This window comes from Bubalus kerabau, chromosome 8, assembly GCF_029407905.1.
Source record: "Bubalus kerabau isolate K-KA32 ecotype Philippines breed swamp buffalo chromosome 8, PCC_UOA_SB_1v2, whole genome shotgun sequence".
Taxonomy (NCBI): domain Eukaryota; kingdom Metazoa; phylum Chordata; class Mammalia; order Artiodactyla; family Bovidae; genus Bubalus; species Bubalus kerabau.
The window spans coordinates 109,170,599-109,195,742 of record NC_073631.1 but is presented as its reverse complement, the minus strand read 5'-3'; the positions used below and the strand labels follow the sequence as shown (position 1 = coordinate 109,195,742).

Here is a 25,144-nt window from a genome sequence, read left to right as displayed (position 1 = left end):
GCCAATGGCGGGGGTGGGGCAGGCGGAGGGCCCTCTGGTCTGAGTGTGGATGAGAGGGGAGAGGGGCTCTCCAGGGAGTCCTTCTGAGATGTCACTGTCCCTGCCAGGCCTCGGAGCCAACCTGTCACTCTGGGGCCACGCCCCTTCCCCCAAGAATCAAATCAGAAATGAACCTGAGAGATAAGTTCACAACCTGGACACCCATCCAGATCAATGGACACAAGCCTCACACGTTGCTGTAACCTTTCTGTATGTGTTAAAGATTTTTTTCCGTAAATGTTAAAGTGATTAAATGATTTGTATGTTCTAGTCCAGAGATAAATTTTCATTAACGTGTGTATTACTTGTATTTATCTACATATTTCTAGAGTTTTGAACCCTGGGGAATCCTTCTGGCGTCCTGCTGCCCTTTATGATATGTGTCCCAACAACACTTCAAGAGGAGAAGGCAATGGCACCCCAATCCAGTACTCTTGCCTGGCAAATCCCAGAGACGGGGGAGCCTGGTGGGCTGCCGTCTATGCGGTCATACAGAGTTGGACGACAGAAGCGACTTAGCAGCAGCAGCAGCAGCAGCAGCAGCAGCACTTCAAAGTTCCATTTCTGCAACATTGACCACAGTCCTGAGACTGTCCCTCCACCTACCATGTTTCTCCAGGTTTCTGCTCCCAACCTCATCTCAGGCTCATCAACATTTGAGGAATTCTTTGGTCTGCTTCTAATCAATTCACTGACAGACGGGCCACCAGTCAAACGCAGGTACAGCTCCCTCATGTTCACAGCAGCCCGTGATTCCCGTGTTGGGGAGAGGGAGCAAGCAGAGCCCCCTCAGGCCTGTGACTAACCTTTCTGGGTGGAGAGAATTGGGTGCCGAGCACAGGATGACATTTTGGCGCAAAGAAATACTGATGCAGGAGGGACATGGAGGGAGGTGCTGACGTCAGGGTGATGAAAAATGCTCAGTTTTTATTTGAGACATTCCTCCCAGGGGAATACCTCCTTGTGAAGTGTGGCTGCCATTCACTGAGTAACAGTTCATATCACAGAGCCCCGAACTGTATCTTGCTACACATAACACAACATGTATATGTAATTTGCTTGTACAGAGATAGTTCCATGAGCAAAGGGACCACTGATGTTGAGAACACACTTGCGCCAGGATGCTAGCTCTAACACTTATGAGGTATGAGATCTGGGCAACTCACGACCCCTCAGATGCACAAACAGTTAAAATAATACTTATTTTGATGACTTTAGTGAGCATTAAAACATACCAAGAAGTAAATGTCTGGGAAAGTCTATCACTCCACCAGAGACTGGGCTTGGCAGGCTGGCAGCTGACACACGGGCACCACTTCCTGAGCTGGGGCAGGAGTGTTTTTGTCCCAGAGGCACCTGATCATGCAGGGCTGTGTCTTGGTTGCTGGCACAGAGATACACGGCTGAGTCTGTCAGCTCCAAGGGGGTCAGGCTCAGCTCAAAGCCAGCATCACTGAACTGTTTTCCTGAGAATCGATCTGATATGTTTCCTTTTTGATACATTTCCCCATCATAATACTGAACAAGGAACTGGGGGCTCTGGCCCCAGGCCTATTGGTACCAGTACACAGAGAGGTGTCCAGACTCAGGGGAATATCTCAGCGTCACTTGCTGTTTTCTTGATTTGATCAGGTACTTGGGGGTCTGGGTGACCCCAGAATCCACCAGGCCTCTTGGGGAGGAGACAGAAGGAAGCTAAGGTCAGAGCACAGAGGAAGCCTCCTGCTGTAGCCCTCATTGCCAGGCTTCTATCTCAGAGAGGCAAAGACATCTCAGAAGCTCCCACACTGTGTCCAGGACTCACCTGCTCCCAGGAGGCAGAGAGTCACACAGCAGAGGAGCCTGGAGCCCATGGCAGCATCAGGAACCCAGGACTACTTCTGGCTGGGGGCTGGGGCTCCTGGGGTGAGGGGGTAATGCTGACCCTCCTGCCTCCCTGACTGGAGCATTTGCCTATGACGTCACTGCTCTGTGTCTCTGCAGGCTGCCCTTGTCCCACTGGATCCCTTGGCAGGACCCAGTGCTGGCTCCTCTATGCCTTTTCCTGTCCCGCACAGCCCTTCAGCAAAGGGTGGGTGTGAGGTGAGCACTGTCCCCATCTCCCCATATGCCCATAACATGCCTTTTTCTTCTCTTCCTGTCCCTGCCAGACACTCATCACACAGCCCTCACCAACCACATTAATCCAGTCACCCTCCACTCCCCATGCTGCTCCAGGAGAGGATCCCCTGGGCATATCCGGAGGCTCCAGGTATGTCCCCATTCCCCTGGGCAGTGAGGAGTCTGTGCTGACTCCATGTGTCCCTGGACCACTCAGGGAGCTCAAACCTGCTCCCTAATGCAGGCATGTAGCCAAGGTTCCCCTAAGCTGCCCTCTCCAGGGTGACTCTCAACCCCTCCAGCACACCCTGCTTACCATGGGCCCACAGTGCCTCCTAGAGGCCAATGGTTTCATGGATCTGTGCCTTCCATCTAAAACAAGAATACAAATTCCGCGCACTCCACACTTTCAACCCCTACTCGCACACACACACACACACACACATACATACACCCCTTATCTGCTGACTTCCCAGCATGGATGAATTAGCCTGGATCTTCAAGTCTAGTCTTAGCCTGTGGAGGTAAAAGACTGTATGATCAGATATTTCTACTAAGAAGGAAATAATTGCTGCACCACTACAGTGAAAGTAGTTAGCTAAAATGGAGTACTTCACGCAATAGAAATAAGCGCTCTCATGATCTCAAATGGTGGAAACCTGGTCCAGGTTAATTGAGATGCTAAAAAAGAGGGGCAAGAAGGGAGAACACACACACCCAGCCTGTCTCTGCTCCTGCTAATGCACCCCAAGGGATTTTGTATGGTTTCTAGTTAACTGAGGTTGTTTTCTCTTTGATGACCCCAAGAACTTGCTCAAACATGACTGCTTACCCGTGGTTACAAAGTTCCCTATGTCATGTGAAAGGACATGACCCAGATGGGGGCAGAGCAGTGTGTCTGGACAGAGAGGGCAGGGGAGCTGAGGCCAAGGCAGTAAAGGAGGAACAACCCACACCTCTAGTGGGAAAGAGCAGGGAGCACTTGAGAGCTAGGCTTCAGGAGAAACTTCCAGAGAGACAGCAATGAGGTGCTGGGAGAGACAAGAGGGTCTAGATATATCTGATTTACTAATATTCTTCCCTCTGGAGGTCTTAAGCTGATGAGGAAGAGTCAGAACTAGTCAGAACTGGAAGCAGTCTGAACTTCATACAGGGAGGATGCAGAGGAAAGACAGAGACTGATGCTGAACACGTGTCTCTTAGTCCCTGGGGTCAGATCCAGGCCTGTCCAGGTCACACATCCAGGGTCACAGCTCTGGCACAGGGTCCCCAGAGCTGAGGCTCCCAGTGCTAGGAGCCTGCTCGTGGGCCTCCTGTCTTTTTGCACAGAAGCAGGTGGCCATGCAGAACCATGGAGTAACTGCTGGCACAGAAGTATGCAGATGTCTTGGAGCGGTTGGCAAACTCCAGCGTGAGAGGGAAGTTCTCTGTGTTTGATCAGGAGACGCTGTAGCCCTCCAGCACATCTCTTGGCTCGCTAGTGGACACACCAGCTGAATACTGGATTGGTCCGTGTCCTGGGTCTTGTCGGTACCAGTACATACAGTTATGACCCAGATCCTGAGTACATGTCAGTGTCGCGCTCTGTCCTGTCCTCACGACCTGGAATCTGGGGTCCTGAGAGACACCAGCATGGACTGCCCCTGTGGAGAAGGAGGACCGATGCTGCAGTCACAGCGGACAGGCTTAGTGCTGGCACCCCGAAGGGGACCCTGTCCCCAGGACTCACCTGCCTGCAGGAGACAGAAGACCACACAGCCCAGGAGGCAGGGGCTCATGACGGGGGCGGGGCAGGCGGAGGGCCCTCTGGTGTGTGTGTGAATGAGAGGGGAGAGGGGCTCTCCAGGGAGTCTTTCTGAGACGTCACTGCCCCTGACAGGCCCCAGAGAAAACCTGTCACTCAGGCGGGCACCCCCCTTCCCCCAGAGGCTCAAATCAGAAATGAACCTGAGTGAACTGCTCACATGTGACCGACCTAGACAGCATATTAAAAAGCAGACACATTACTTTGCCAACAAAGGTCCGTCTAGTGAAAGCTATGGTTTTTCCAGTGGTCATGTATGGATGTGAGAGTTGGACCATAAAGAAAGATGAGTGCCGAAGAATTGATGCTTTTGAACTGTGGTGTTGGAGAAGACTCTTGAGAGTCCCTTGGACTACAAGGAGATCCAAGCAGTCCATCCTAAAGAAATCAGTCCTGAATACTCTTTGGAAAGACTGATGCTGAACCTGAAGCTCCAATACTTCAGCCACCTGATGGGGAAAACTGACTCATTTGAAAAGACTCAGATGCTGGGCAAGATTGTAGGTGGGAGGAGAAGGGGACAACAGAGGATGAGATGGTTGGATGGCATCACCAACTCGATGGAAACATGTTTGAGTAAACTCTGGGAGTTGGTGATGGACAGGAAAGCCTGTCCCGCTGCAGTGAATGGGGTCGCAAAGTGTCAGACATGACTGTGGGACTGAACTGAACTGAACAGCTCACAACAGGGATACCCATCCCGCTCAATGAAAACAAGCCTTATATTTGTTGTAAACTTTCCATAAAACTGTTCACAACTTTATGTATACTTTATTCCAGAACTAGCTGTTCTTTATCACATATATTCACTTTATTGATCTGCAGTTTATTATTTCTGTAGTTTTGAATCTCAGGGAAAGTCCCCAGGGCTTCCTGCTGCCCTTTATGACTCACGTGTCCCAAATAATCCCTCATGTTTCTATTTTGTTTAATTGACAACAGTCCAGTTCATGTCCTTCCACCCACAGTGATTATAGATCTGGTTCCCTAACCTTAGGGCAGGCTCATCGACACTTGAGGAATCCTTATTAATTCACCGACTGACAGGGTGCCTGTCACACGCAGGCTCAGTGCCTTCATGTCCACCTGAGCATGTGCTTCTCGTCGGGTCTGAGGGGTGGGGGAGCAGCAAGCCGAACCGCCTCAGGCCTGTGACCCAGCTTTCTTTCAGGAGAGAAGCTGGTTGCCCAGCACCACGGATGACCTGTTGGCACAACAGAGTATAAACGTGGGAGGGATGTCAAGAGAGATGGCTGACCCCAGGGTAAAGGAAAAATGCTCCAGTTTTACGTGAGACATCCATTGCATGGAGAACTTCCTTGTGAAGTGGGGAAGCAATTCAGTAACAGATATCCTAGAGGCCCAGACTGCATCACATGCACAAACCTCACATTTAGAAGGATCCTGTTCTGGCTGCCATGCTCTGCTGCTGTGATTTTCAAATTCTCAATCATTTCTGAACCTGAACATCATGCACCTGGTCATGAGTGGGTGACCGTGGTGACCTCCTGATGAGCTGGTTTCCACGGAACCCGATCGCACGTCTGGGGTCTGGGTGACTAACCGTTCCTGGGGCCTCAGAGACAAAAACACAGAAGCTAAGGTCAGAAGCAACAAATGAGCTCGATGTTGTAGCCACAAAAACAAGCCTTCAATTGGAGCCTGGCAAGTCCATGGGATCCATTCCTGTGCTCAGAATGTCTCTGGTCCAAGAGACAGTGGAACCACAGCGCAGGAGACTAGTGCCCAGGCCAGGCCACTACAGAAAGGGGGACTTTTCAATTCAAGTCCTGTGACTTGGACACTGGACTCAAATCAAAGGCAAGCCTTCTCCCTGACATGAAATTATCTCTCACCAAAATCACTGCTGCTGGTTGCCTGCTCAGTCCCAGCACCAGTGTGTGAGCAGGATGCCTTGCTGTGTGCATGTCACAAGGGACCTCAAAGGAATTTCCTAGGAGATGAGGACTTCCTGTCAAAATAGCATCATAAAATCATTTCAGACAATGGGTGCACGAGAAAAGAAATTTATGAACGTGAATAAATACTTAAAAAAAAAAACAAAACCTGTAGCATCAGGGAAGACCTTTGGATGGTCATTTTCTGAACCATCCATCTCCAGATAGGATAGTCCCTGATATGGGTATGGTGCTCACAGGCTTTCAAGAACTTCTTCAACCATAATACTTTCCAGGAGCAATTTCGTAAATATCTAGCTCTGGGCTAAAGAGGACTTTAAAACAAAATGACAGCAACAGAAATCATACGGTTGTCAGGGAAGGAGACAGGCCTGGGAATGGGGCCTCAGAGGATTTTTGGTGATGAAATGTTCTCAGCCTTTATAGGTGAACGTTCCGTGGGCGCACACACATGGATTGATTGGAACCATTCATCTGTTCACTGTGCAGTGTGTAACGTTACTGTACACACAGCGGACCCCTTGGACCACACGATTTTGAACTTCATGGGTCCACTTTTGTGTGGAATTTTTAATAGATACTAACTACAGACCTTGTTGTTCATCTGGTAAAGAATCTGCCTGCAATGGGAGAGACCTGGGTTGGATCCCTGGGTTGGGAAGATCCTCTGGAGAAGGGAAAGGCTACCCACTCCAGTATTCTGGCCTGGAGAATTTCATGGCCTGTATAGGGGTTGCAAAGAGTCAGACAGGACTGAGTGAGTTTCACTTTCACTTTTCACAGTACCACACAACTGTGGCTGGTTGAATCTGTGGATGTGACATCGTAAACAGGGTTGACTGAACTTTAAACAAACTTTTACAGCAGGGTTAAGGCTGGTTCAGGGGCCCCAAACTTCACATTATTCAAATGTTAACTATAATTCATATGCCAATAAAGTTGATGTAAAAACGCCTGAGGGTAAGTTACATGCTCTGTTTATCTCATGTATGGAACCAGTAAGCATAATTACTTTCTTTCCTGTGACATCTGAAGACCTCAAATATAGGCTTTGAAGTCACAATGTGTCCATATCTACTTTCACACCTAAGAAGCACTAGAGGAGGCTGTCAGAGGTTAGCAAAGGGAGTAAAGAAATCCAGAGTCCTGTCACCTGCCAGGGACTTCATGCTTACTAAATTCTTGTGCAGCCCTGGAAGGTGGTGTCCTGACTAGTACAATAAGTCAACTTGACTCTGCCTTGGATATTTAGCTTTATTTTTTGGGTGCTCCAAAGAGGGATATTTTTTGGCTCAGACGGTAAAGTGTCTGCCTGCAATGTGGGAGACCCGGGTTCGATCCCTGGGTTGGGAAGATGCCCTGCAGAAGGAAATGGCAAACCGCTCCAGTACTCTTGCCTAGAAAATTCCACGGATGGAGGAGCCTTGTGGGCTACAGTCCATTGGGTCACAAAGAGTCGGACACGACTGAGCGACTTCACTTTCAAAATGTGAATAGGTATATTTTAATAATAGATTAGATTAATATTTTATTTCATAAACAGATGACCCTCCATAATGTCGGTGGGCTTCCTGAAACCAGGTGAAGGGATGAATAGATGAAAACACTGACCCTCCCCCAAGTAAGAGATAATTGTCAGCGGATGGCCTTCACACTGGACCATTAGTTCTTCTGCTTTTGGACTTAAACATCAGCTCCCCCTCAGTCTCTAGTAGCACCAGACCCGCTTGCAGCTTTTGGACTTACCAGTCTTCACAACTATGTGAGCCGATTGCTTTAAAACATGTATGTGAGTATGTGTATGTGTGTGTTTGTGTATTATTTATTCTATGTGGGGGACAGTTTTAAGGGGGCAAAGACCACAAGTAATGAGAACAGGTGCTTGAGTCCAACTCCAGCAACCAGGGATTCAACCTGAAGAGATGGACAGTGTCGGCAAATGAGACAGCTTCTCATTTTTCTTGGGCTACCTGTTTATTCCAAGTTTAAGATTCTCTTTTATACTTTTACAAAAACATTAGGCCAGAGGTTTGACATTTTCAGTTCCCCCTCTCCCAGATTTATTATCTCCATAAATCATTGTTGCTCTTCAAACAGAGTTCCTGCTTCAGTGATTCTCTGGGAATCAGCCTTGTCATCTATTATCTACCTCTTCTAATGTGTCCTATAGTTAACTTGTGATTACATTGTAAATCATGCTACATTCCTCAGTTTACTACTTATCTTCCTAAATCCTGTTTGCCCCTAACATCCTGAGCTCACTATCTCTTAACAAGGCTTCTAGCTATAGTGTCTCTAAAAATTCCTAACTTCTATAAGCTATAGTAAAATATGCTAACTTTACAACATTCCTTAAATCTTTAACTTCTAACTATTTTAATTATTTCTAAGCCCTAAATTCAGTAAACTCCTTTGCCATAAACATTCTCCTCACAAATAGGCTTCAGATATCAATCCCTCCCATGGCCTCAAGCTACGGCCTATGTGCTCATCCTGGAATACTCTTTTGTAAAAGTCCTTGAACAAATGTCAATGATTAACTTTATGAATTATTTTCTGAGCACAGCTGCAGAAGGCATTGTGCCTTTGCATGCTCCTCTCAAGAACAATAAGCACCTTAATATTCCTTTTGAGTCAACTCAGTTGAGGAGAGAAAAAGACAAGTCAGAATTACAAGGTCTAACTCCTTCATCCCGGGATCCCTGCCTGTGGAATGAGGAGAGGGGGCTGGGGACCGTGCCTCCATTTTGTTAGTAATGCCTAACACGGCTTCCGGCAGACAGGCTTGAATCAAATTCCTTGCTCTGAAAGTAATGACATATAAGATGTGGACAAGTCAGTTCCTGTCAGATGTATAAATAGGTAAAATAATATTTACCTAGAATGATGTTTGGGAGCGTTAAAACACAGCAGAGGAAGAACATCTGGGAGAGTCTATCTGATCTATCTAGGCCTGACAGGCAGGCAGTCACCCTCACAACCACTTCCTGAGCTGGGGCAGGAGTGTTTTTGTCCCAGAGGCACCTGATCATGCAGGGCTGTGTCTTGGCTGCTGGCACAAAGATACACGGCTGAGTCCGTCAGCTCCAAGGAGCTCAAGTTCAGCTCAGAGTGAAAGTCACTAAACTGTTTTCCTGAGAATCGATCCGGGAGCTGTGCTTCTCCCCGCACTTCCTTCCTGTAATACTGAACGAGGAACACAGGGCCCTGGCCAGGGGCCTGTTGGTACCAGTACACAGAGAGGTGTCCAGAGACAGGGGAGCATCCCAGGGTCCCATGCTGTCCTCTTGCTTTAATCAGGTATCTCGGGGTTTGGGTGACTCCAGAATCCACAAGGCCTGTTGGGGAAGAAGACTGGGGCTGAGAAAGAACACAGGAGAGAATCTGATGGTGCCTTGGATTCAGGCAGAGTCAGGCCAGGAACACGGATTTCCCACTGTGCCAAGGACCAACCTGCTGCCAGGAGACACAGAGCCACACAGCAGACGGGGCTGCAGCCCATGGCAGGAGGGCCAGAGCTGGGCAGGCGTCTCCTTGCTCAGAGCTCTGCTTCTCTGAGAGCTGGGGTTGTGGGCCTCCTTTTCTGACTGGAGGTGAGGCAGTGACATCACTGCTCTGATGTCACTGCCTCTGCTGGTTCCCAGGAATCTGATCTCTCATTCCAGGTCGCTGATCCAGGAACCCTGCTCTATCCTACAAAGTTTCTTAGATGACGTGTGCGCTGGATGGCTGGTCTCAGGGAGGCTGGGTTTATGCCCGATGCCCTTCCCCATGTCTCCTTCGCTTTTCTCCTCAGGTAGGTGTTTCTCTTTCCTACCACCTCCCAGCTCCATACCCTTCACTTTTGCTGCAACCTCAGAGGCTCCCTCAGCACTGCATAGTTGAAGTTCATGGCTCCCAGCTGGGACAGCAAGCCTGCAAATTAGTGCCTATCCTAGTAAGGCTTCTAGAGATAAAAACACCAAATAAAGCTTTCCTTAAGCCTCCTGGTCCCAGGCACTAGCTCTGTCTGCTTGCTCTGCACAAGAAACTTGTGGAGTTTCTCAGCTGTACAGCGTCCCCATGTGCTCTATGCATGGAAACCAAGATTGTCTGCCCAGATTTAATAGTCATGGGATGTGTTCATACTAGAAAATATTTCACTGTATGCCGATTGAACTGTGTTTTTGCTTGTTGTGTTTTTCTAAAGAACACACACACAATTAGAAGCACAAACACACACACCAGCCTGCCATAGCTGATTCATGATTTTGTATTTCAAGAGAAAAGAAATGTGCTCATGCAGGAAATATTTAATACTTTGACTTTTAGAAGATTGTGATGAGGGAGATGCTACAAATTTGGGTTAGTTTTTGTCGGTGGTGGTGTTGTTCAGTTGCTAACTCGAGTCCAACTCATTCAAACCCATGCATTGCAGCATTCCAGGCTCCCCTGTTCTTCACTATCTCCCAGAGTTTGCTCAAATTCATGTCTGTTGAGTCAGTGATGCTATCTAACCACCTCGTTCTCTGCCACCCCCTTCTCCTCTTGCTTTCAGTCTTTCCCAGCATCAGGGTCTAGGCTATTTAGATGGTAAAGACAGGCAATGGTGGAGAATACAAACACACACAGCATGTCTCAGGGATGACTAAGGAATTTTGGATGATTAATAATTAACTGAGGTTGCATTCTCTTTGAAGACCCCAGAGGACCTACTCAAACACTCCCAGTTAGGGATCATTACAAGGTTCCCTGGGTGATGGGCAAGGACATGACCCAGATGAGGACGAGTAGCAGGGCTGAAGTAGAGAAGTGCCGGGAGCCAGCGTGAGGAACTCTGCCCGTGGCAAAGGTCCTGAGGAAGGAGGCTCAGCTTACACAAAGGCGGGATCGAGCCTCAGGAGTGCCCCTGGAAATTCTCGAGCATCTACCCTCAAAACCAGAGTCTGCCTACTTTACTGCTTTGTGCTCTCACCTACACCTCTGACTTTACGGGGGGCTGTCCCCCAAAACCTCTCTCTGAAAAAGAGTTAACTTATAGCTCCAGTTAATAAAGTTCCTGGGTGTGACAAGAGTGTTTCAACCTACAAACTCCTCTGAAAGTCCTCTAGCCTGCCTGAACAGGTTCTTCCGGCCACATGTGATTGTTCACAGCCTCCCAACCGTGAGAGGCATGAGATGTTCTAAACTGTCTAAATACAGATTCCTTTGAGCAGTTAAAAGATTAATTAGAAATTGTATTGGTGAAGGGTTTTTCACTTTTTGGGCCAATGTTTGCTGCTAAGTTTCCATATCCCTTACCTACTGTGTCCCTGGGAGTGTATTGATTAATATAATTGGTGTATAGGAATGTAAGTAGTAACTTTAATGTTTGTAACCTTGGACCCTTGAGTTAATTCTTTTCTTGTTATAGCCCACCACACCTTTGCCCTATAGGAATGCAATTTTATCTAATGCTTTCGGAAGGTGGCACCTGACATTAGAATAATCACCTTTAGAGAAAAATAAGTTTTCTGAAGAAAGGGTCATAAAATGTTAACAGGCCTCCTGGCCAGAAGATGATGTAAATCACCTAAACTTTTGCATATGATAAGTTTGCAGGAAGAAAGCCTGGCTTCGATTAGGATCAAGGACTACTGTTCTTGCATGACTCTACCCCTTCCCCCATTATCCTCTATGCACAACTTAAGGTATAAAAACTACTTTGGAAAATAAAGTGTGGGCCTTGTTCACTGAAACGTGGTCTCCCCATGTCGTTCTTTCTCTCACCTTCTGGCTGAATTCCCATCTGGAGCGTGGAGGCTCGTCAAGCCTACTAATTTTGCCTGGGCTTCTAAGATCTGATTGGGGAGGCCTTAGTGTCTCCTCTCCTTTGGGAGAATGGAAGGACGCCTGTGGCCTATGTAGGTGATGCAAATTCCATATCTTGGAATTTTATTAGCTTTCCACATTAACCAAGTTATTCAGCCCCTTTTCTCCACTGAATTTTCTCACTGAGCTATCCTTATTTAACCACTCTTTATATCTTTAATTCTATTGTATCCTGATCACTGAAGCTGTCTCCCCTTCGAATTCCCTGGATCCACCGGGGCTGGACCCCGGCAGAGAAGGGTGGAAACAAGGGCCAGAAAAGTGGGAGAGAAAGGCCCACATCTGGGGAAGTTGGACAAGAGCAAAATGATGCACTGGCCAGCCTTGGGGAGAACCTTCCATAGTGACAGGAATGTGGTGCCTGGGGAGAGACAAGAGGGTCTAGATGTATCTCATTTCCCAACAACCTTCCTCCTGGAGGCCTCATGTTCAGACTGATGACTAGGAGTCAGAGCTGGGTAGCCTCTTTAGGCTCACGTGGCAGCTAGAGTGAAAAGACAGAGAGTGAGGGTGAACACATGTCCATGAGGCCCTGTTCTCAGGTCCGTGCCCGGAAGATCAAACATCGCTGGCTATGCTGCCAGTATGTGTCTGTGGGCTCTGAGACTCCAGTTGCTAGGAGCCTGCAAGGGGCTCCCCAGGTTCCAGGCTGCGGGGCCCTCATCTGCTTTTTGGCACAGAAAGGAGGTGGCTGTGCAGCACCGTGGAGTAACTGCTGGCACAGAAGTACACAGATGTCTGGGAGCGGTTGGCAGACTTCAGCGTGAGAGGGAAGTTCTCTGTGCTTGGTCTGGAGACGCTGTAGCCCTTGGGTATGTCTCCTTTCTCCGTGGCGGGTGCAGCAACTGAGTAATGGATCAGCCTCAGCCCATGTTCTCGGTCTTGTCGGTACCAGTACATGCGGTCATGACCCAGATCCTGAGTACATGCCAGTGTAGCCTTCTGTCCTGTCCTCACGACCTGGAAACTGGGGTCCTGAGTGACAGCAGCAGGGACCACCCCTGTGGAGAAGGAGGACCAATGCTGCAGTCACAGCGGACAGGCTTAGTGCTGGCACCCCGAAGGGGATCCTGTCCCCCAGGACTCACCTGCCTGCAGGAGACAGAAGACCACACAGCCCAGGAGGCAGGGGCTCATGGTGGGGCCAGGGACAGGGCAGGCGGAGGCCCCTCTTGTCTGAGTGTGGATGAGAGGGGAGAGGGGCTCTCCAGGGAGTCCTTCTGAGATGTCACTGTCCCTGCCAGGCCCCAGGCAAAACCTGTCATCAGGGGCCACACCTCTTCCCCCAGAGGCTCAAATCGGAAATGAACGTAAGTGAACAGTTCACAACACGGAGACACATCCAGATCAATGGACTTGAGCCTTATGAGTGTTGTGTCCTTTCTATAAACTGTTTACAACTTTAAGTGTGCTGTATTCCAGAGATAATTCTTCATTCCCAAGTATGTGAAGTTACAGGCAGATTTCCAACTTCAGGGTTGGGGAGATACTCCGTGCTCCTAAACAGCACATTGTTCAAGAGTCAGCTACAATCCATGCATCAATAAAGTTGATTTTACCATGCCTGAGGAGGGTTGTATGTTTCATGCTCTGGCTAATTTCATGCACTAAATCAACAGGCAGAAATATTTTCACCCCTGTGATTTCTAAAGGCCTCAGCTGGAGGCAAATGTGTCCATCTCCATCTTTGCACCTAAGAAATGGTGGAAGAGGCTGTCAGAGATTAGCAAAGGGACTCAGGAAATCCAGTGTCCTGTTATGTGCCAGGGACTTCATGCTTACTAAATTTCTAGGCAAGCGTGGAACTTGTTGGGATGACTAATTTAATGTGTCACCTTGACTAGGCCACAGTATTTAGTTCAACATTGTTCTGAATGTCCCCATGAGGATGCCTTGGTGAGAGATAAATATGTGAAAAGCTATCAATAGATTTTAAAATCAGATTAGATGAACATCTTTATTGGTAAGGCAGATGAACTTCCATAATGTAGTAGGTCTCAATCAATTAGATGAAGAAATGAATAGAACAAAAACCCTAAACCTCTCCTGGGTGGGAGAGAATTATCCAGCTGATGGCCTTCACTAGACTATCACTTCTTCCTGCCTAACAGCCTTTGAACTTAAACATCAGCTCTTCTTAGGTCTCTAATAACATGAGCACAGCTTCTAGACCTTAGATTTATCACTATTAACAACTATGTGTGTCAAATACTTTAAAAGATATATATATATATATATATATATATATATATATATATATCTGTATATATATGCTTGTTTGTTTTATGGGAGAATCATACAATGGGGGCAAGGACCACAGTGACAAGGACAGACGAGAGTCTGATTCCCTGTTCTGATATTTATGAAGTATGAGATCTGAGCAAGCCACTCCCCCTCAGATGTGTAAAGAGTTAAAATAATACTTATCTTGTATGATCTTTGGGAGCATTAAAACATATCAAGACATGAATGTCTGGGAAAGGCTGTCTGCTCTCCCAGGATTAGGCCTGGCTGGCTGGCAGTTGATACCCTGACACCACTTTCTGAGCTGGGGCAGGATGATTTTGTTGCAGAGGCACCTGATCATGAGGGCTGTGTCTTGGCTGCTGGCACAGAGATGCACGGCTGAGTCTTTCAGCTCCAAGGAGCTCAAACACAGTTCAGAGCTAGTGTCACTGAACTATTGACCTGAGAATTGCCCTGATAGGTTTGCTTCTCCTCTCACATTCTGTTGAAATACTGAACAAGGAACTGGGGGCCCTGGCCCAGGGCCTGTTGGTACCAGTACACAGAGAGGTGTCCAGATTCAGGGGAACATCTCAGCGTCACTTGCTGCTTTCTTGATTTGATCAGGTATTCAGGGTCTGGGTGATTTCAGGATCCACCAGGCCTGCTGAGAGGAGACAAGGAAGCTGAGGGCAGAGCACAGGGAAGCCTCCTGCTGCAGCCCTCATCGCAAGGCTTCTATCGCAGGGACGCAAAGAAGTCTCAGAAGCTCCCACACTGTGTCCAGGACTCACCTGCTCCCAGAAGGAAGAGGTCACACAGCAGAGAAGCCTGGAGCCCATGGCAGCATCAGAAACCCAAGACAGCTGCTGGCTGGGGGCGGGGCTCCTGGGTGAGTGTGGTGGAGTGCTGACCCTCCTGCTTCCCTGATTGGAGCATTTGCCTATGACCTCACTGCTCTGTGCCTCTACAGGCTGCCCTGTCCACTGGGCCCCTTGCCAGGACCAAAGGTGAGCTCTCTATACCCTTCCTGCCCTTAACAGCCCCTGAGCAAGGGGTGGGTGTGAAGGGTGCCCCATCCCCATGTCCCCAGTGCCCACAGCATACCTTGTTGTCCTCTGCCTGCCCCTGCCTGACACGCAGCTGGGCACTAACCTGGCCGGCAATCACCAGGCAATCAACTGACAATCACCCAGCCCTCACCAGCCACCCCAACCCCTTCTCCTCCACTTCCCTTGCAGCTCCTGGAGACCATCTCCTGGGCGCATCCTGAGGATCCAGGCACATTCCCACTTTCCTGGGCAGCGAGGAGTCTGTACTGGTTCCAAGTGTCCTGGAACCTCAGGACCTCAGGGAACTCAAACCTGCGTTCTCATTCAGGCATGTAGCCAAGGTTCCTTAAAGCTGCCCTCCCCAGGGTCTCTCCACCCCTCCCAGGATCCCCTGCTTACCGTGGGCCCACAGCGCCTCCTGGTGGCCAATGGTCCACAGTCTCATGGATCTGTGCCTTCTGCCAAAGCAAGAATGTAAATACCCCACACCCTGAACACACACACACACACACACACACACACACTTGTTCTACTGTCTTCCCAAGCTGGCTGACTTAAGATTGATCTGCAAATTCCCTCTTAGCTTCTGGAGGTAATAGCCTGTAGAAACCAACATTTCCATTAAAAGAAAATAATTGCACTGACAGTAGTAAGCTCAGGTGGAATCACACAGACCCTCAGTACAGACACTCTGCTGAGCTCAGGCCAATACAGCCTGGGACACTGCATTCCTTAGACCCCACTGATTAATCAGATCCAGATATTTTTAGATTTTCTATATAAATTATTACTAATTCTAGGTAATGGATTTATATACAGAGATTTTATATATATTAACTCATTTAGTTTTAAAGTTATAAAACTTTGAAATAAAAAAACCAACCATCCACTACATTTAACGTCGATGTAGCTGGGCGTGATATGAGACTGCACACTCAGTGTCACACTGCAGGCATGTGGCCCTGGGTTCCAAGTTTCCACGTGTGAGAAGCCTGCAAGGGGCTCTCCTCCTTCCAGGCTGCAGGGCGTCCCTTATCTTTTTGCACAGAGAGGAGGTGGCCGTGCAGCGCCGTGGATAACCACAGGTGCAGAAGTACACAGATGTCTGGGAGCGGTTGGCAGACTCTAGCCTGAGAGGGAAGTTCTCTGTGCTTGGTCTGGAGACGCTGTAGCCCTCGGGCATGGCTCCTTTCTCCGTGGTGTGAGGGATAACTGAGTAATGGATCAGTCTCAGCCCATGTCCTGGGTCTTGTCGGTACCAGTACATATAGCTAAAGCTCAGATCCTGAGTACATGTCAGTGTCGCACTCTGTCCTGTCCTCACGACCTGGAAACTGGGGTCCTGAGTGACCCCAGCATGGACCGCCCCTGTGGAGAAGGAGGACCGATGCTGCAGTCACAGTGGACCTGCTTAGTGCTGGCACCCCGAAGGGGACCCTGCCCCCCAGGACTCACCTGCCTGCAGGAGACAGAAGACCACACAGCCCAGGAGGCAGGGGCTCATGACCGGGGCAGGGCAGGCGGAGGGCCCTCTGGTCTGAGTGTGGATGAGAGGGGAAAGGGGCTCTCCAGGGAGTCCTTCTGAAATGTCACTCTCCCTGCCAGGCCCCAGAGCCAACCTATCACTCAGGGGGCCACGCCCCTTCCCCCAGATGCTCAAATCATAAGTGAACCTGAGAGATAAGTTCACAGCCCAGAGCCCCATCCAAATCAATGGACATAAGCTGTACAAGTTGATGTAACTCTTCTGTAAAACTGATTAAATTTTGTGTGTGTTCTAGCCCAGAGATAATTCACATTGATACATGTATTACTTCTATTTATCTGCATATATCTGTAGTTTAAATCTTGTGGAAATCCTTCTGGCTTCCTGTTGCCCTGTTTAAATTATGTGTCCCAATAGGACTTCAAGGTTCCATTTCTACATAACTGACCACAGTCCTGAGATTGTTCCTCCACCTACCATGTTTCTCCAGGTCTCTGCTCCCAAACTCACTGCAGGCTCATCAACATTTGAGAAATCTGTTTGGTCTATTTCTGATCGAGTCACTGACAGACGATCCGCCAGCCAAATGTGGGTACAGCTTCTTCATGTTCCCAGGAGTCCCTGCTTCCCATGTCGGTGCAGGGGAGGGAGCAAGCAGAGCCCCCTCAAGACTGTGACCCACCTCTCTTGGTGGAGAGAAGCTGGGTGCCCAGCACAGGGTGATGTATTGGCACAAAGGAATTCAGATGTACGAGGGACATGGAGGGAGGTGCAGATGTCAGGGCAAATGAAAAATGTTCTGTTTTTATTTTAGACATTCCTCCCATGGGAATATCTCAGAAGCTCCCAAGGTGTCCAGGCCTCACCTGCTCCCAGGAGGCAGAGAGTCACACAGCAGAGGAGCCTGGATCCCATGGCAGCATCAGGAACCCAGGACCACTGCTGGCTGGGGGCGGGGCTCCTGGGGTGAGGGGGTAAGTGTTGACCCTCCTTCTTCCCTGATTGGAGCATTTGCCTATGATGTCACTGCTCTGTGTCTCTGCAGGCTGCCCTTGTCCCCTGGACACCTTGGCAGGACCCAGGGCTGGCTCCTCTATGCCCTTCCTTGTCCTGCACAACCCCTCAGCAAACGCTGGGTGTGAGGTGAGCACTGTCCCCATGTCCCATATGCCCATCACATGGCTTTTTCTTCTCTTCCTGTTGCTGCCTGACACTCATGACCCAGCCCTCACCAGCCACACTGATCCCTCACCCTCCCCTTCCCATGCTGCTCCAGGAGACGGCACACTGGACACATCCTGAGGCTCGAGGAACGTCCCCACTCCTCTGGGCAGTGAGGAGTCTGTGCTGGGTCCATGTGTGTGGACCACTCAAGGAACTCAAACCTGCTCCCTGATGCAGGCATGTAGTCAAGGTTCCCCTAAGCTGCCCTCTCCAGGGTGACTCTCAACCCCTCCCAGCACACCATGCTTACCATGGGCCCACAGTGCCTCCTAGAGGCCAATGGTCTCATGAATCTGTGCCTTCCATCTAAAACAAGAATACAAATTCCCCACATTCCACACTTGCAACCCCTACACACACACACACAGACATACACACACACACCCTTCATATGCTGCCTTCCCAGCATGGCTGAATTACGGTTGATCTTCAAATCTAGTCTTAGCCTGTGGAGGTAAAACACTGTATGATCAGACATTTCTACTAAGAAGGCAATAATTCCTGCACCACTCCAATGACAATAGTTAGCTGAAATGGAGTAATGCTGCTGCTGCTGCTGCTAAGTCGCTTCAATTGTGTCCTACTCTGTGTGACACCATAGACGGCAGCCCATCAGGCTCCTCCGTCCTTGCCATTCTCCAGGCAAGAGTACCAGAGTGGGTTGCCAGTGCCTTCTCCGAAAATGGAGTCATACAGACAATAAAAATAAGCGCTCCATGATTGCAAATGAAGCCATTCTGGACGCCTGTATTCCAGACCTCCTTTTGATTAAACAGATCCATACATTTCCAGATTTCATATTTAAATTTAGCATTACCCAGTTCCAGCAGGTGCTTTTTATGAAGAGGTTTTATGTGTATTAACCTATTTATTTCCTATGAACTTGTAAAATCTTGATATAATAAGACACCATGAAGGAAATATATTGACTTTGAGAAGATTTCTCTGAGGGAAATGGTAGAAACCTGGTCCAGGATAATTGAGATGCTAAGAAAGAGGGACAGGAAGGGAGAACACTCAGACCCAGCCTGTCTCTCCTCCTGGGAATGGACTCCCAAGGGACTTTGGCAGGTTTCCAATTAACTGAGGTTGTTTTCTCTTTGATGACCCCAAGAGCTTGCTCAAACATGACCGCTTACACGTGGTTACAAAGTTCCCTGTATCATGGGAAGGGATATGACCCAGATGAGGGCAGAGTTGTATGTCTGGAGCAGAGAGGGCAGGGGAGCTGAGGCCAAGACAGTAAAGGAGGAACGACCCACCCCTCTGGTGGGCAAGAGCAGGGATCACTTGAGAGCTAGGCTGTGGGAGAAACTTCCAGACAGACAGCAATGAGGTGCGGCAGAGACACAAGAGGGTCTAGATATATCTTATTTACTAATATTCTTCCCTTCTGGAGGCCTTAAGCTGATGAGGAAGAGTCAGAACTAGTCAGAACTGGATGCAGTCCGAACTGCATCCAGGGAGGATGCAAAGGAAAGACAGAGACTGATGGTGGACATGTGTCCCCAAGTCCCTGGAGTCAGATCCAGGCCTGTCCAGGTCACACATCCAGGGTCACAGTGCTGGCACGTGGTCCCCAGGGCTCTGGGGCTCCCAGTGCTAGGAGCCTGCACGTGAGACCCTGTCTTTTTGCACAGAGAGCAGGTGGCCATGCAGCGCCTTGGAGTAACTGCTGGCACAGAAGTACACAGATGTCTGGGAGTGGTTGGCGGACTCCAGTGTGAGAGGAAAGTTCTTTTTGCTTGATCTGGAGACACTGTACCCGTCGGGCACGTCTCCTTTCTCTGTGCTGGGAGGGATAACTGAGTAATGGATCAGCCTCAGCCCGTGTCCCGTGTCTTGTCGGTACCAGTACATGTAGTTATGACCCAGATCCTGAGTGCATGTCAGTGTCGTGCTCTGTCCTGACCTCATGACCTGGAATCTGGGGTCCTGAGTGACCCCAGCATGGACCGCCCCTGTGGAGGAGGACCGATGCTGCAGTCACAGCGGACAGGCTTAGTGCTGGCACCCCGAAGGGGACCCTGCCCCCCAGGACTCACCTGCCTGCAGGAGACAGAAGACCACACAGCCCAGGAGGCAGGGGCTCATGGCGGGGGCGGGGCAGGTGGAGGGCGCTCTGGGCTGAGTGTGGATTAGAGGGAGAAGGCTCTCCAGGGAGTCCTTCTGAGATGTCACTGTCCCTACCAGGCCCCAGTCCCAACCTGTCACTCAGGGGGCTCCGCCCCTTCCCCCAGAGGCTCAAATCAGAAATGAACCTAAGTGAACAGTCCACTATGACCTACCTAGGCAGCGTATGAAAAAGCAGAGACATTACTTTACCAACAAAAGTCCGTCTAGTCAAAGCTATGGTTTCTCCAGTAGTCATTTATGGATGTGAGAGTTGGACTATACAAAGAACTGATGCTTTTGAATTGTGATGCTTGAGAAGACTGCTGAGACTCACTTGGACTGTTAGGAGATCCAAGCAGTCCATCCTAAAGGAAATCACTCCTGAATATTCATTGCAAGGGCTGATGCTGAAGCTCAAACTCCAACATTTTGGCCACCTGATGTGAAGAACTGATGCATTTGAAAAGACCCTGATGCTGGGCAGGATTCAAGGCAGGAGGAGAAGGGGATGACAGAGGATGAGATGTTTGGATGGCATCACCATCTCAATGGACATGCGTTTGGGTAAACCCAGGGAGTTGGTGATGGACAGGGAGGCTGGAGTGCTGGGGTCCAGGAGGATGCACAGAGTCAGAGCTGACTGACTGTCAACTTGACTCTGCCGTGGGTATTTAGCTTTATTTTTCTGGATGCTCCTAAGGAGGTGTTTTTGGAAAAGTTAACATGTGAATAGGTATATTTTAATAAAAGATTAGATTAACATTTTATTTCTTAAGCAGATGACCCTCCATAATGTCGGTGGGCTTCATGAAACCAAGTAAAGAGATGAATAGACGAAAATGCTGATCCTCCCCCAAGTAAGAGATAATTGTCAGTGGATGGCCTTCACACTGGACCATTAGCTCTTCTGCTTTTGAAGTTAAACATCAGCTCCCCCTCAGTCTCTAGTAGCACCAGACCCGCTTGCAGCTTTTAGTCTTACCAGCCTTAACAACTGTGTGAGCCAATTGCTTTTAAACTTATGTGTATACGAATGTGTGTGTGTGTGTGTGTGTGTGTGTATGTATTATTTATTCTTTGTGGGAGACAGTTTTATGGGGGCAAAGACCAGAAGTGATGAGGACAGACTTGAGTCAAATTCCTTGCTCTATAAGTAATGACATACAAGATCTGGGCAATTCAGTTCCCCTCATGTATAAACAGGTAAAATAATACTACCTAGGATGATGTTCAGAGAAGGCAATGGCACCCCACTCCAGTACTCTTGCCTGGAAAATCCCATGGATGGAGGAGCCTGGTAGGCTGCAGTCCATGGGGTCGCCAGAGTTGGACACGACTGAGCAACTTCACTTTCACTTTTCACTTTCATGCATTGGAGAAGGAAATGGCAACCCACTCCAGTGTTCTTGCCTGGAGAATCCCAGGGACGGGGGAGCCTGGTGGGCTGCTGTCTATGGGGTCGCACAGAGTCGGACACGACTGAAGTGACTTAGCAGCAGGATGATCTTTGAAAGCATTAAAACACAGCAGAGGAAGAACGTCTGGGAGAGTCTTTCAGATCTATCGAGGCCTGACAGGCAGGCAGTCACCCTCACAGCCACTTCCTGAGCTGGGGCAGGAGTGTTTCTGTCCCAGAGGCACCTGATCATGCAGGGCTGTGTCTTGGCTGCTGGCACAGAGATACACGGCTGAGTCCGTCAGCTCCAAGGAGCTCAAGTTCAGCTCGGAGTGAAACTCACTAAACTGTTTTCCTGAGAATCGATCCGGGAGCTGTGCTTCTCCCCTTACTTCCTGCCTGTAATACTCAACGAGGAACTCGGGGCCCTGGCCCAGGGCCTGTTGGTACCAGTACACGGAGAGGTGTCCAGAGACAGGGGAGCAGCCCAGGGTCCCTCACTGTCCTCTTGCTTTAATCAGGTATCTCGGGGTTTGGGTGACTCCAGAATCCACAAAGCCTGTTGGGGAAGAAGACTGGGGCTGAGAAATAACGCAGGAGAAAACCAGATGGTGCCTTGGATTCAGGCAGAGTCAGACCAGGAACACAGATTCCTGCCTGTGCCAAGGACCCACCTGCTGCCAGGAGACGCAGAGCCACACAGCAGACGGAGTTGCAGCTCATGGCAGGAGGGCCAGAGCTGGGAGGCGTCTCCTTGCTCAGAGCTCTGCTTCTCTGAGAGCTGGGGTTCTGGGCCTCCTTCCTCTGATCGGAGGTGAGGCAGTGATGTCACTGCTCTGATGTCACTGCCCCTACTGGTTCCCAGGAATCTGACCTCTCATTCCAGGTCAACTGATCCAGAAACCCTGCTCTGTCCTGCAAAGTCTCTTAGATGATGTGTGAGCTGGACTGCTGGTCTAGGTGGGGCTGGCTTTATGCCCGACACCCTTCCCCATGGCTCCTTCACTTTTCTCTTCAGGCAGGTGTTGCTCTTTCCTACCACCTCCCAGCTCCATACCCTTCACTTTTGCTGCAACCTCAGGTCTCCCTCAGCACTGCATGTAAGAACTTCGTGGCTCCCAGCTGGGACAGCAAGCCTGCAAATTAGTGCCTGCACCTGTAAGGCTTCTAGAGATAAGAGCACCAAATGAAGCTTTCTCTTAAGCCTCCTGGTCCCAGGCACTAGCTCTGTCTGCTTGCTCTTCCCCAGAAACTTCTGGCGTATGGCAGTTCCATAGCATTCCCATGTGGTCTATGCATGGAAACCAAGATTGTCTGCCCAGATTTAATAGTCATGGGATGTGTTCATATTAGAAAATATTTCACTGTTAGCCGAAAGAACTGTCTTTGCTTGCTTTGTTTTTCCAAAGAACACACACACAATTAAAAGCACAAACACACAAACCAGCCTGCCATAGCTGATTTATACTTCTGTATTTCAAGAGAAAAGAAATGTGTTCATGCAGGAAATATTTAATACTTGACTTTTAGAAGATTTTGATGACAGAGATGCTACAAACTTGGGTTAGTTTTTGTTGGTGGTGTAGTGATTCAGTTGCTAACTCCCGTCCAACTCATTGAAACCCCATGCATTGCAACGTACCAAGCTCCCTTGTTCTTCACTATCTCCCACAGTTTGCTCAAATTCATGTCTGTTGAGTCGGTGAAGCTATCTAACCACCTCCTTCTCTGCCACCCCCTTCTCCTCTTGCTTTCAGTCTTTCCAGCATCAGGGTCTAGGCTATTTAGATGCTAAAGACAGGCAATGGTGGAGAATACAAACACACACAGCATGTCTCTCCTCCTCAGCGACGACCAAGGAATTTTGGATGATTAATAATTAACTGAGGTTACATTCTCTTTGAGGACCCCAGAGGACCTACTCAAACACGCCCACTTAGGGATCATTATAAGGTTCCCTGAGTGATGGTCAAGGACATGACCCAGTTGAAGGAGGAGCAGAAATGCTGAAGTTCAGAAGGGTGGGAATGAGGGCCAGGAAGGTGGGAGAGAAAGGCCCACGTCTGGGGAAGATGGACAAGAGCAAAGACGATGCACGGGCCAGCCTCGGGGAGAACCTTCCATAGCAACAGGCATGTGGTGCCCGGGGAGAGACAAGAGGGTCTAGATGTATCTGATTTCCCAACAACCTTCCCTCCTGGAGGCCTCATGTTCAGACTGATGACTAGCAGTCAGAGCTGGGTAGCATCTTTAGTCTCACGTGGCAGCTAGAGTGAAAAGACAGAGAGTGAGGGTGGACACATGTCCACGAGGCCCTGTTCTCAGGTCCATGCCAGGAAGATCAAACATTGCTGGCTATGCTGCCAGTATGTGTCTGTGGGCTCCGAGTGTCCAGGTGCTAGGAGCCTGCAAGGGGCTCCCCAGGTTCCAGGCGGGGCCCTCATCTGCTTTTTTGCACAGAGAGGAGGTGGCTGTGCAGCACCATGGAGTAACTGCTGGCGCAGAAGTACACAGATGTCTGGGAGCGGTTGGCAGACTCCAGCGTGAGAGGGAAGTCATTTTTGCTTGGTCTGGAGACGCTGTAACCCTCAGGCACATCTCCCTTCTCCATGATGGGAGGGCCATGTGAGTAATGGATCAGCCTCAGCCCATGTCCCAGGTCTTGTCGGTACCAGTACATAGAGTTATGACCCAGATCCTGAGTACATTTCAGTGTCACGCTCTGTCCTCTCCTCATGACCTGGAATCTGGGGTCCTGAGTGACCCCAGCATGGACCGCCCCTGTGGAGAAGGAGGACCGATGCTGCAGTCATAGCGGACAGGCTTAGTGCTGGCACCCCGAAGAGGCCCCTGTCCCCAGGACTCACTTGCCTGCAGGAGACAAAAGACCACACAGCCCAGGAGGCAGGGGCTCATGGCGGGGGCGGGGCAGGCGGAGGGCCCTCTGGTCTGCATGTGGATGAGAAGGGAGAGGGGTTCTCCAGAGAGTCCTTCTGAGATGTCACTGTCCCTGCCAGGCCCCAGAGCCAACCTGTCACTCAGGGGCCACGCCTCTTCCCCCAGAGGCTGAAATCAGAAATGAACCTGAGTGAAGAGTCCAAAACACAGAGACCCATCCAGATCAATGGACTTGAGGCTAATGCGTTGTTGCATCCTTTCCATAAATGGTTTACAACTTTAAGTCTGTTGTATTCCAGAGATAATTCTTCATTCCTAAGATGTGAAGTTATATGCAGATTTCAAACTTCAGGTTTGTGGGGTTCTCCGTGCTCCTAAACAGCATATTGTTGAAGAGTCAGCTACAATCCATGCATCAGTAAAGTTGATTTTAACATGCCTGATAAAGGTTGTATGTTACATGCTCTGGTTAATTTCCTGCACTAAATCAACAGGCAGAAATATTTTCACCCCTGTAATTTCTAAAGTCCTCAGCTGGAGGCAAAATGTGTCCAGCTCTATCTTTGCACCTAAGAAATGGTGGAAGAGGCTGTCAGAGATTAGCAAAGGGACTCAGGAAATCCAGCGTCCTGTTATGTGCGAGGGACTTCATGCTTACTAAATTCCTAGGCAAGCCTGGAAGTTGTTGGGTGACTAATTTAATGTGTCACCTTGACTAGGCCACAGATACTTAGATCAACATTGTTCTGAATGTCCCTGTGAGGATGTCTTGGTGAGAGATAAATATGTGAAAAGTTATCAATAGATTTTAAAATCAGATTAGATGAACATCTTTATTGGTAAGGCAGATGAACTTCCATAATGTAGTAGGTCTTATCCAATGAGATGAAGAACTGAACAGGACAAAAACCCTAAACCTCTCCTGGGTAGGAGAGAATTATCCAGCTGATGGCCTTCACTAGACTATCACTTCTTCCTGCCTAACAGCCTTTGAACTTAAACATCAGCTCTTCTTAGGTCTCTAATAACATAAGC

The 25,144-nt window shown here is 49.1% G+C and overlaps 2 pseudogenes and 3 gene segments (V, D, J or C); all 5 read right to left on the bottom strand.

Moving 5' to 3' along the window:
* Positions 1-4,936: 4,936 nt before the first annotated feature.
* LOC129658424 (T cell receptor beta variable 5-1-like) lies at positions 4,937-9,364 on the bottom strand. The segment is given in 3 exon segments: positions 4,937-5,053; positions 8,887-9,200; positions 9,316-9,364. Coding segments are annotated over 3 exon segments (480 nt in total).
* Positions 9,365-12,372: 3,008 nt separating this feature from the next.
* On the bottom strand, positions 12,373-12,849 carry LOC129658423 (probable non-functional T cell receptor beta variable 6-7). The segment is given in 2 exon segments: positions 12,373-12,713; positions 12,801-12,849. Coding segments are annotated over 2 exon segments (390 nt in total).
* A 6,394-nt stretch (positions 12,850-19,243) lies between these two features.
* LOC129658422 (T cell receptor beta variable 6-2-like) lies at positions 19,244-19,794 on the bottom strand (annotated as a pseudogene).
* A 314-nt stretch (positions 19,795-20,108) lies between these two features.
* On the bottom strand, positions 20,109-22,288 carry LOC129659600 (T cell receptor beta variable 9-like; annotated as a pseudogene).
* Positions 22,289-23,442: 1,154 nt separating this feature from the next.
* On the bottom strand, positions 23,443-24,127 carry LOC129658421 (T cell receptor beta variable 6-1-like). The segment is given in 3 exon segments: positions 23,443-23,478; positions 23,694-23,992; positions 24,079-24,127. Coding segments are annotated over 3 exon segments (384 nt in total).
* Between the last annotated feature and the right edge of the window lie 1,017 nt (positions 24,128-25,144).